The sequence below is a fragment of the Pangasianodon hypophthalmus genome, chromosome 4 (genome assembly GCF_027358585.1).
Source record: "Pangasianodon hypophthalmus isolate fPanHyp1 chromosome 4, fPanHyp1.pri, whole genome shotgun sequence".
In the NCBI taxonomy this organism is placed as follows: Eukaryota; Metazoa; Chordata; class Actinopteri; order Siluriformes; family Pangasiidae; genus Pangasianodon; species Pangasianodon hypophthalmus.
In genome coordinates this window covers 1,417,112-1,429,150 of record NC_069713.1, presented here as the reverse complement: position 1 = coordinate 1,429,150, position 12,039 = coordinate 1,417,112, and the positions used below count along the sequence as shown (strand labels likewise).

The window sequence follows — 12,039 nt, the reverse complement described above, 5'->3', positions numbered from 1 at the left end:
AGTTTTAAGAGTAAACCTTCATGCCAGATTGAGTCGAATGCTTTCTTAAAGTCTACGAAACAAGCAAAAATTTTACTTTTGTTTTGATGTACATATTTATCAATTAGAGTGTGTAGGGTGAAGATATGGTCAGATGTGCGACATTTTGGGAGGAAACCAATTTGACATTTACTCAAGGCATCGTGTTTCATGAGGAAGTCTAAAAGTCTGGTGTTTAGAATACTGCAGAAAACCTTCCCCAAGTTGCTGTTCACACAGAAGCCCCGGTAATTGTTGGGGTCTAATTTGTCACTGCTTTTATAGATGGGGCTGATGAGACCCTGGTTCCAGATCTCAGGGAAATAACCCACACACAGAACAACAGTGAACAGCTTTAGGACGGCCATTTTGAAGTTGTGGTCTGAGTGTTTCAGCATCTCGTTCGCGATGCCGTCTACACCACAGGCTTTCTTGGACTCTAGCACAACAAGCTTTTCTTCCAATTCTTTCATTGTGATTGGAAAATCTAAAGGGTTTTGATTTTCTTTAATTGATCTTTCCAAATATTCTAATTTTTGACTATTTCACTTTGATCAGAATTCTGAATTGTGGTAGAGCTGTGAAGTTCCTGGAAATGATTCTTCCACAGCTCTGCGTTTTGTAGTGCTAGATCTTCTTGATTTGGTTTGTATAGTAATTTCCATTTATTCCAGAATTTGTTTGAGTTGATTGATCTTTCAATTTCTTGGAGCTGGCTCTCTAAAAACTTTTTTTCTTTTTTTCTTCTGAGTGTGGATTTATAATGTCTTAGTGTGTCACAGTACTGAAGGCGTAGATCTTGGTTATCTGGTTGTCTGTGTTTTTGGTTGGATAATTGTCTAAGTTTTTTCCTCAGAGTCTTACAGTCTGAATCAAACCAACTATCAGTGTCCAGTTTCTTTTTCTTAATTTTGATTTGTGCCAATTTGCCTTTTTGTGCTGTTTTGTAGAATATTGAATTTAGATCTCTCTCTTTCGCTCTCATACACACACACTCCACTTTAAAGATTTTAGATGCAGATTTAAACAGTTTCTAAATGAATCTTCTTTTAAACAGGACTTTAAGATTTATTTCTTCTGTTTTTATATAAATATTTATATGTATGTGAGGTTTATATAGGAATAAAATGATCAGTGTTTCTCTCTGTTTAGACTTAAATATAACTCATTTTAATGCTAACATGACAGTGTGTGTGTGAGAGAGAGAGAGACAGTGTGTGTGTGTGTGTATGTGTGTGTGTGTGTTAATATAGCATAATAGAATATAATAGGATGTAACTGAACACACTCCAACGTGCTGCACGTGCCGTCATGTAACTGCAGGGAACAGCATGTTCCAGGACGCTGAACTGCCTTCACCTGCACAGTTCAGTTCAGTTCAGTTCATCAGTGCTTTATTGGCATGAATGTTATAAATCACATTGTTGCCAAAGCAAATATCGCAGCTAGATTAAACCAAAAGTTATACAAATAACACATAAATGTGCATTTAAACATTACAAACATCATAAACAGGAACAGTAAAATGTATATATATATATATATATACACATAAAGCAAACAACAACAATAACAAAAACCTGACAGGTGAGTGTGTGAACATGGTGTGTGTGTTCAGGGTGTGTTCAGGACACTCTGTGTCTCGCTGTCCCTCTGGCTCTCGCATTCTGACACATACTTTGCAGTGAAGGCTGCAGTGTTTCCTTCTCCCAGAATGATTTATTAATTTTTCTTTTTCTGTTAAATTGCTGTTGCTGATGTTTTTGGTGAAGGTGTTTCTCTCTCTCTGGTGTTGATATTTTTCACAGTGCAGGAGGAAGTGCAGCTCTGTCTCAACCTCACCGCTCATACAGTGAGCACAGTCTCTGTTCTCCTGTGTACCAGTTTCTCCTGTGTATCAGGTTCTCCCGTGTACCAGGTTCTCCTGTGTTTCAGGTGTTCCTGTGTACCAGGTTCTCCTGTGTATCAGGTTCTCCCGTGTACCAGGTTCTCCTGTGTTCCAGGTTCTCCTGTGTTTCAGGTGTTCCTGTGTACCAGGTTCTCCTGTGTTTCCTTCTCCACGGCGAGACTGTGCTCACTCAGCCTGTACCTGGTCAGGACGTGTCTCTGCTTTCTATCTCTGACGGTGAAGAGACACTCTGCCAGTTCATACTCTCTGTTTAGGGCCGACAGCAGTGTAATCTGGACTGGGTTTGGTTCTGACTGTCCCAGTGCTCCAGATACGCTCTTCTCATCTGCTCAGTAACTTGGTTGACTCTGATTAGACTTTGGTGAGCAGAGCTGGTCTGAGACTGCTGTGTGTCAGCGGTTAGTGTGTTAGGGGTTAGTGTGTTAATGATTAGTGTATTAGTGGTTAATGTGTTAGTGGTTAGTGTGTTAGTGGTTAGTGTGTTAGTGGTTAGTGTGTTAATGATTAGTGTATTAGTGGTTAGTGTGTTAGTGGTTAGTGTGTTAGTGGTTAGTGTGTTAATGTGTTAGTGGTTAGTGTGTCAGTGGTTAGTGTGTCAGTGGTTAGTGTGTTAGTGGTTAGTGTGTTAGTGGTTAGTGTGTCAGTGGTTAGTGTGTTAGTGGTTAGTGTGTTAGTGTGTCAGTGGTTAGTGTGTTAGTGAGTCTCAGGACCAGCTGACAGGCGACTGGTTTTAGCTCTTGGGTTCTCAGAGCTTCATACTGTAGCGTGTTTTCGTTACTTGCTTTAAGATGTTTGCAGAATTTCAGAGCTCTGTTTTGTATAGGTATAATCAGTGGGAATTGGCCTAATTCTGCCCTGCTGCACTGGTTGGTGTTTTTCTTTGAACTTTTAGGAGATTTCTACAGAATTGTGCATGCAGGGACTCTGTGGGATGTTTCTCCCAGCTCGTGTAGTCGTGTGTACTGAGTGGAGCCCAAACCTCACATCCGTACAGCGCAATAGGCGCAACAACACTGTCAAAGATTTTACACCAGATTCTAATTGGGATGTTTATTTTGTAGAATTTATTCTTGATTGCATAAAGAGCTCTTCGTGCTTTTTCTCTTAGTGCGTTCACTCCCAGATCAAAGCTTCCTGAGGCACTGAGTTTCAGCCCGAGGCAGGCGTAGTGTAGCGAGAGCTCCAGGGCGAGTGAACTGGTGTCTGTTTTCCTGACGTCTGGCCTTCTTTTGGAAGATGACAGTTTGGGTTTTGGCCCGGTTGACTGTCAGGACCCGGTTCTGACAGTACTGCTCCAGCAGGTCCAGGTGCTGCTGTAAGCCTTGTTCAGTAGGAGACAGAAGCAGCAGGAATTTGACTTCGGTATTATTTAGGGTGAGTCCAGGGACTGCAGATTGTTCCAGTAACACCGCTAACTCATTGATATAAATATTGAACAGAGTTGGACTCAAGCTGCAGCCCTGCCTCACACACATGAGTTGTTTGTGTGAGAGAGACAGACTGTGTGTACGTGCATGCGTGAGAGAGAGAGTGAAAGTGTGTGTGTGTGTGTGTGTGTGTGTGAGAGAGAGAGAGACTGTGTGTGTGTGTGAGAGACTGTGTGTACGTGCGTGCGTGTTAATATAGCATAATAGAATGTAATTGAAGACACACAGAGACGTGCTGCACGTGCCGTGACGTAACCGCAGGGAGCACGTTCCGGGACGCTGAGCTGCCTTCAAGTGCACCTTCAGTTGATTTATTTCCTGTTGAAAAATTGGATATTATTAGCCATTAACCTTCTCTGTTTAATGAACTAACATCACATTTCTACATTATAGTAACATGTAGCCCATGCTGTCCTGACAGAAAGGAAAGTGAAACCTGTGATTGTGTAATTACAGTGTTATTACAATTATAGGTGATAATATTCATCTGCATTTGCTGAGTCACTGAAGCTAGCATGAATCTCTTTCATTGTTAGCATGTGATGTACATGTAGCTGAACTGAAATAAACTTTTATTTAGTGTAACAGCATTCAGTGTGAGAAGTGTAGCGTAAGCCTTGCTCGAGGATGGGAGCGAACATTATCACGAGTTTAAAATATTTATTTATTTATTTATTTATTTATTTAAATTTAGCAGTACTACATGACTACAGGTTCGTTCACGGGGCTCAAAGTAATTTCAGACTTTTTTTATTTTGCTAGATAAAGATTATAAGCATTTATGAATTAATGCTGGATTTAACAATCTATTAGTGATATCTTTGCCTACAAACAGGCTAAATTTATAATTTTATATTAAATAATTATTATTATTATTTAATATTTGTTTATATTTCATATGTATTTTTATATTTTTTTATATTTAATATTTTTAGAATAATTTTTATTATATTTTATTTATATGTATTTTTATGTTTCATATTTTTAGAATTATTATTATTATTTTTGTATTTTATTTTAATATATTTCTATAGTTTCTATTTTTAGTATTATTATTTTTATATTAAATTATTGTTATTATTTAAATTTCATAAGATGTCACCAGTGTGTGGACTGAACTGATGTAAGTAAGACAGATTAATCAGATTAACTTGCAGATTTGCGGAAGTGAAATTTATTTATTTTTTTTTTGCTATTGCGCTTTTTGATTAGTGTATAAAATTATAGGCATCACAGATAAATATTGCAAAGGTACAAATAAAACCTGGCTTCACGTCTTTTAAGCCATGTAGTAGGGATGGGCGATAAAGCCTTAAAACCATATCACGATATTTCATGGTATATTTTGCGGTAACGATATAAATGACGATATGAAAAGAGTAACGTTCTTCGTACATAGCTGGCGTTTTTGAAAAATATTTCCATCAAGGATTGTCATCATCCAGCGTTTACTTTATTATCGTACTGAGTTCAGCTGGCAAACGCGCTAACATTCCCTTCCGAATGAAAAGCGTTTGCCTTGCGTTACTTGTTGACGCTTTCTCCTCGCGCAGCTTCGGGCTTTCCTCATGTTCTGCTCAGTGTTTTTGCTTGAGATGCTGGAACAAATTTGATGTGTTTCTCACCTTTTGTTGAGACGGATTTTTGACACACTTTACATTTGATTCTGATTCACGTCTGATCTTCTGTATCCAAGCCGCTTCCATATTACACAGGACGTTCTGTTTTTTTGGGGATTAATTCTTCTTCCTCGTCCAGGGCTAACGTTCTACGTGGTTAACGTTCTACGTGGTTAACGTTCTACGTGTGAGACGCCCAAGTCACGGCATGTAAACATGTCATCAACCACCTCGTCGATATTGTAGGGTGACAAATTCTTCTCATGGGGAGGAACTGTAGCGGTGTATCATGGATGAGACGATGCGAGACGATGCGAGACGAGATGATATGAGGTGAAATGAGACAAAACAAGACGATAAGATACAAGACAATACGATATGAGACATTATGAGACGGTATGAGATGATACAATACAAAACGAAACGGTACGAGACGATACGATACGAAAGGAGATGGTACAATACAATACGATATCAGACGATACGATACGTTACGAAATGAGATGATACGATAAGATATGAGACGATACGGCACTGCACTACCATAATATAGAAGAGATTACAGACTGTTCTTCATTATATTCATTACATACTTTATACCACTCTCACTGAACAGCATATAAACAATTCAGGGGGGAAAAATCATACTCAAGACATGAGAGTCAGATTTTTAGTTTATACAAGAACTATTTCATAACAAAACCAACACATTTCTGTGAAGTTGAAATCGTTACTATTAACTGCAACTAAAAATACAATACAATACAAACATGTAACATTTGGAAATAAAAGATCATATTACAAAATAAAAACAAATTATAAAAAAAAACCAGATTAAACAAATTAATTAAAGCTAAAATCTAAAACATTAAAGCACAGAATTCTGTCCAGACTATTTAATAAAGTGGCAATATAATGATTAATTTAATAATGCAGTGTTATCAAATAACAAAAAATATATTTTTGTTTTATTTTCTGATTTAAAAAGGGAAAAAAAAACTTTTCAGTCTTCGCCTGAAACCTTTAATAACTCCTAAACACTCACAACCCGAGAGCACTTGAACGCACCTCTGTAACCGATAATCCATCCCCACAATGCGCGTCATGCGTACGCTGTGCGTAATGACGTCACTTCCTCGAGTGTCCTCGTGCTGAAGTTCGTATTACGTAGCAGAGGGAAAGCTGGTCACAGGAGCTGCTCAGTGGAGGTGAAATATCACAAAAAAGGTCGGGATTAGTTTATTCTTTTATTCATTTTTACCTCAGATACTGCAGATAACTTTATTTAAACTGTTTTATTTTGTCTGAAAGAGATTTTACAAAAAAAAAGGCGGATAGTTAATTTGTGAGCTAACAGTTTAAGTAGATTTAAACACTTTAATTAGACTTTTATTTTAAATTATGCACATTTAGATGCTGGCTGGTTTTATTTAAATAATCTGAAGAGATAGGGTGACATTTTAGAGGTCTCAGCTCTTTGACCTTCATCAGAAATAAATAACTTCCCAAATTAATTGCAGAACACACACACACACACACACACACACACAAACACACACACCAACATCTGATTATTAATTAGTTACTAATTAGTAGTTACATCACAGTGTGGTTGAATTCTGGACTCTGATTGGTCGGAGCAGCAGCTCTGACAGCGGCGCAGGTTTATATTAATACTCTCATTCTGATACATTAAGATAAACATGGTGCAGTTTTCTGTAAGTTAATATTTATGGAAGGAGTCTCCAGTGTCAGTGCTTTGTATCAGTCAGTTCTTTAATAAATAAAAAAATAAAAATAAAAAACGGTAATAGTTGCTGTGGTATAAGAGGAATGAAACACTTGTGAATGTGCTGTTATTGGAAAATAATGAACTTCTGAGTGGTAAGCATGACTCAGCTTCATCACACCACAAACACACCCACACACACACACACACACACACACGCGCGTACGTATGCACACCGTTAACATGTGATTTGTAAAGACTTCCTGGTGGCTGATGAAATTAGATCAGACGTGTGTGTTTGCGACACCTGCACAACAGTAAGGAAGTAATTTATTTACAGTTAGACAATCCAGGAAGTCGTGCCAGGAGTCTAATTAGAGAGTGTTAGAGTATTTTACACACCGCATGGAGTCTGATTAGAGAGTGTTAGAGTATTTTACACACCGCATGGAGTCTGATTAGAGAGTGTTAGAGTATTTTACACACCGCATGGAGTCTGATTAGAGAGTGTTAGAGTATTTTACACACCGCATGGAGTCTGATTAGAGTGTTAGAGTATTTTACACACCGCATGGAGTCTGATTAGAGTGTGTTAGAGTATTTTACACACCGCATGGAGTCTGATTAGAGTGTTAGAGTATTTTACACACCGCATGGAGTCTGATTAGAGAGTGTTAGAGTATTTTACACACCGCATGGAGTCTGATTAGAGAGTGTTAGAGTATTTTACACACCGCATGGAGTCTGATTAGAGAGTGTTAGAGTATTTTACACACCGCATGGAGTCTGATTAGAGTGTTAGAGTATTTTACACACCGCATGGAGTCTGATTAGAGTGTTAGAGTATTTTACACACCGCATGGAGTCTGATTAGAGTGTTAGAGTATTTTACACACCGCATGGAGTCTGATTAGAGTGTTAGAGTATTTTACACACCGCATGGAGTCTGATTAGAGTGTTAGAGTATTTTACACACCGCATGGAGTCTGATTAGAGTGTTAGAGTATTTTACACACCGCATGGAGTCTGATTAGAGTGTTAGAGTATTTTACACACCGCATGGAGTCTGATTAGAGAGTGTTAGAGTATTTTACACACCGCATGGAGTCTGATTAGAGTGTTAGAGTATTTTACACACCGCATGGAGTCTGATTAGAGTGTTAGAGTATTTTACACACCGCATGGAGTCTGATTAGAGTGTTAGAGTATTTTACACACCGCATGGAGTCTGATTAGAGAGTGTTAGAGTATTTTACACACCGCATGGAGTCTGATTAGAGTGTTAGAGTATTTTACACACCGCATGGAGTCTGATTAGAGTGTTAGAGTATTTTACACACCGCATGGAGTCTGATTAGAGAGTGTTAGAGTATTTTACACACCGCATGGAGTCTGATTAGAGTGTTAGAGTATTTTACACACCGCATGGAGTCTGATTAGAGAGTGTTAGAGTATTTTACACACTGCATGGAGTCTGATTAGAGAGTGTTAGAGTATTTTACACACTGCATGGAGTCTGATTAGAGAGTGTTAGAGTATTTAGCAGTATGTATTACGCTGATGGTTTCAGTCTGATCCTAAATGAAATGTAAGACTTTGTGTGTCTCCTTTCAGTTCTACCAAGATGTCCATCGTATCGTTTGATGAGAATGAGGAGTCCAAGTTCCTCAGGAAGGCCAAGGAGAACCCGTTCGTCCCAGTTGGTGAGGCCTGCATTTTATTTAATGTCACATAGGAATGTGCTGATAATCAGTTACATCATATACCACATGCTCCACTCACAGGACAGTGACAGTGATGAGGTTAATGACAGTGATGATAACGATGATGACAGTGATGAGGTTAATGACAGTGATGATGATGATGATGACAGTGATGATGATGATGGATGACAGTGATGAGGTTAATGACAGTGATGATGATGATGGATGACAGTGATGAGGTTAATGACAGTGATGACGATGATGACAGTGATGATGATGATGGATGACAGTGATGAGGTTAATGACAGTGATGATGATGATGGATGACAGTGATGAGGTTAATGACAGTGATGACGATGATGACAGTGATGATGATGATGGATGACAGTGATGAGGTTAATGACAGTGATGACGACGATGATAATGACAGTGATGATGACGATGACAGTGATCATGATGATAATGATGATGATGACAGTGATGAGGTTAATGACAGTGATGACGATGATGACAGTGATGATGATGATGGATGACAGTGATGAGGTTAATGACAGTGATGACGATGATGACAGTGATGATGATGATGGATGACAGTGATGAGGTTAATGACAGTGATGATGATGATGGATGACAGTGATGAGGTTAATGACAGTGATGACGATGATGACAGTGATGATGATGATGGATGACAGTGATGAGGTTAATGACAGTGATGATGATGATGGATGACAGTGATGAGGTTAATGACAGTGATGACGATGATGACAGTGATGATGATGATGGATGACAGTGATGAGGTTAATGACAGTGATGATGATGATGGATGACAGTGATGAGGTTAATGACAGTGATGACGATGATGACAGTGATGATGATGATGGATGACAGTGATGAGGTTAATGACAGTGATGACGATGATGACAGTGATGATGATGATGGATGACAGTGATGAGGTTAATGACAGTGATGACGATGATGACAGTGATGATGATGATGGATGACAGTGATGAGGTTAATGACAGTGATGATGATGATGGATGACAGTGATGAGGTTAATGACAGTGATGATGATGATGGATGACAGTGATGAGGTTAATGACAGTGATGACGATGATGACAGTGATGATGATGATGGATGACAGTGATGAGGTTAATGACAGTGATGATGATGATGGATGACAGTGATGAGGTTAATGACAGTGATGACGATGATGACAGTGATGATGATGATGGATGACAGTGATGAGGTTAATGACAGTGATGATGATGATGGATGACAGTGATGAGGTTAATGACAGTGATGACGATGATGACAGTGATGATGATGATGGATGACAGTGATGAGGTTAATGACAGTGATGATGATGATGGATGACAGTGATGAGGTTAATGACAGTGATGACGATGATGACAGTGATGATGATGATGGATGACAGTGATGAGGTTAATGACAGTGATGACGATGATGACAGTGATGATGATGATGGATGACAGTGATGAGGTTAATGACAGTGATGATGATGATGGATGACAGTGATGAGGTTAATGACAGTGATGATAACGATGATGATGATAACGATGATGACAGTGATGAGGTTTATGTTGTTATCTCTACAGGGATGGCCGGATTCTTTGCCATCGTGGCGCACAGGCTGTATAAGATGAAGCACAGGGGCAGTATGAAGATGTCGGTGCACCTGATCCACATGCGTGTGGCGGCGCAGGGCTTCGTGGTGGGAGCCATGACCTTAGGTACGGTTCTACACTAGAACCCAAACACACACGTCAGTGATATCTGACAAATTACCGTGACATCATCTTTAGGTTAACAGTCTGATGAATAGTGGATACTGTGATGTCGTTGCAGGCGTGGTGTACTCCATGTACAGGGACTTCATCCTGAAGCCGGCTGAAGCTCAGAGAGCGCTGGAACTGAAAGCTCAGGATAACAACTGAACAGAGGAGCGTCGCATACACGAATTCTACTTTAGTCCTGTTTTATTTTTAATTTTGTACCCAGGTGTCCTGTTGATACCGCACTTTCTTCTTAAGATGTTACTTGGTTATTTATAGTTGAAAATACAGAGTATATCGTATATATTTGATAATATTTATATTTCTAAAACCACAGGACACACAGCAGCGTGGAAGAGGGAACATACTCGCCTTTTTCTTCGGTTCAACCTGACACTAGCTTGATGCTAACTTCACCAGCAATGTTTGCTAACAGCGCTGTGTTCGAGATCAGCTAGTGACCTCACAAAACAGGCTTAAATATTAAATATGTTCATTATCAAAGGTGTGGAGACCTTTACCTGAACCTTCGCCCCTTAAAGAAAAGGGTTCCTGAGAGTGTTTCTCAGAGGGAAACATTTGGAAAACTGAAATCTCTCTTTTGTAGGGTTCTACACAGAACCTTTAAGGGTTCCTTCACTAATATTAGTGATGGACAGAATCGTGGTTGTGGTGAAGTGTTCAAAATGAGATCTGTTACCCAGCTTGTCTTGTGAGGTCACAAAATACAGGCAGAAATATGGAAAAATATGCAAATCATACTGACATTAATAGTAATAATATAGTATAACCACATTTTAACGTGTGTTGAGTTGGGTAGCTATGCTAATGTTTCGTTTTCAGGAAAAAACAAGGTCTCTAAAGTGTTTTTTTTTTTTTTTAATCTTCCCAGTGTGGTTCTGCTTGGAACCTTCTCTGTTGTAGGGGTCTGCACAGAACCTTCACAATAAGACCAAACCAACCAAAAAACCTTTAAATGGTTGTTATGCTAGCTAAATGTTAATAAAACTGGTTACTGTAATGTAAATTAATGGACATGGATGTAGCTGTGTGTGTTTAATTTGCATAATCATGCATATTTAATGAGGATGAAGTTGGAAAGATGTCTCATTTTCCACATGGGCTAAAATGTGTGTGTGTGTGTGTTATTGAGAGAATTATTTTTGACCATTGTGTTTCTATCCTGTTGGTGTATTAGAAACTATATTGTAAGGAACACACCCTGTACACATCTTTGCCAATAAAGTAAGAATCTGAGTTATGAACTGCGACGTTATTCTAGAGATTCAGCTTCTCCATCACCTCCACAAAGTAGATCTGCAAAATGTCAACTCCCTGAAGTGTGGCTGCATCATCGTGAACATCGTCATTCAAATAAATCCCTGACCTGTAACATGCAAAAGGTTCTGGACCTCAGATCTCTTCTAGAGGTGTGTGTTCTGTGCAAAACTGCTGTTTGAATTTTTCAATGCAAATATTATTCAAATACATTTCATCCGAACATTGGCCGGCTGCTTGGGACTCAGAGAAAGAGACGCAATAGCATTCTGTATGGCACATCATCCAAAATCCTAAACAAACTCCAGTACATCCAGAACTCTGCTGCTCACTCATTCTCGCTCTCGTGACCACAGCACTCCCGTCCTCCAGAAGCTTCACCGGCTTCCTGTTCGACAACAGATTTGATTTAAAGTCTTTTCATGCACAAAGCTCTTCATAACCAGGCTCCCAACTTTCTGACTGATCTGCTCCAACATCACATTCCGTCCCGTAATCTCCGTTCCTCTGATGACAAATTCCTGTCTGTACCACTCAGAACCAAGCGCCGGACCTGCAGTGA

General features: G+C 39.1%; 1 protein-coding gene across 2 annotated transcripts; it reads left to right on the top strand.

Moving 5' to 3' along the window:
* The first annotated feature begins 6,056 nt into the window (after nt 1-6,056).
* higd1a (HIG1 hypoxia inducible domain family, member 1A) lies at nt 6,057-11,460 on the top strand. Of its 2 annotated transcripts, none has more exons than XM_026910251.3 (4): nt 6,057-6,200; nt 8,317-8,405; nt 10,023-10,157; nt 10,273-11,460. In XM_026910251.3, exons 2-4 carry the CDS (start codon nt 8,327-8,329, stop codon nt 10,359-10,361), a joined length of 303 nt encoding a protein of 100 aa, XP_026766052.1. In that variant the 5' UTR covers nt 6,057-6,200; nt 8,317-8,326; the 3' UTR covers nt 10,362-11,460. The 2 variants fall into 2 exon arrangements, with proteins under 2 accessions (XP_026766052.1, XP_053089617.1); XM_053233642.1 differs by lacking the exon at nt 6,057-6,200 and adding an exon at nt 6,250-6,857.
* Nucleotides 11,461-12,039: the final 579 nt, after the last annotated feature.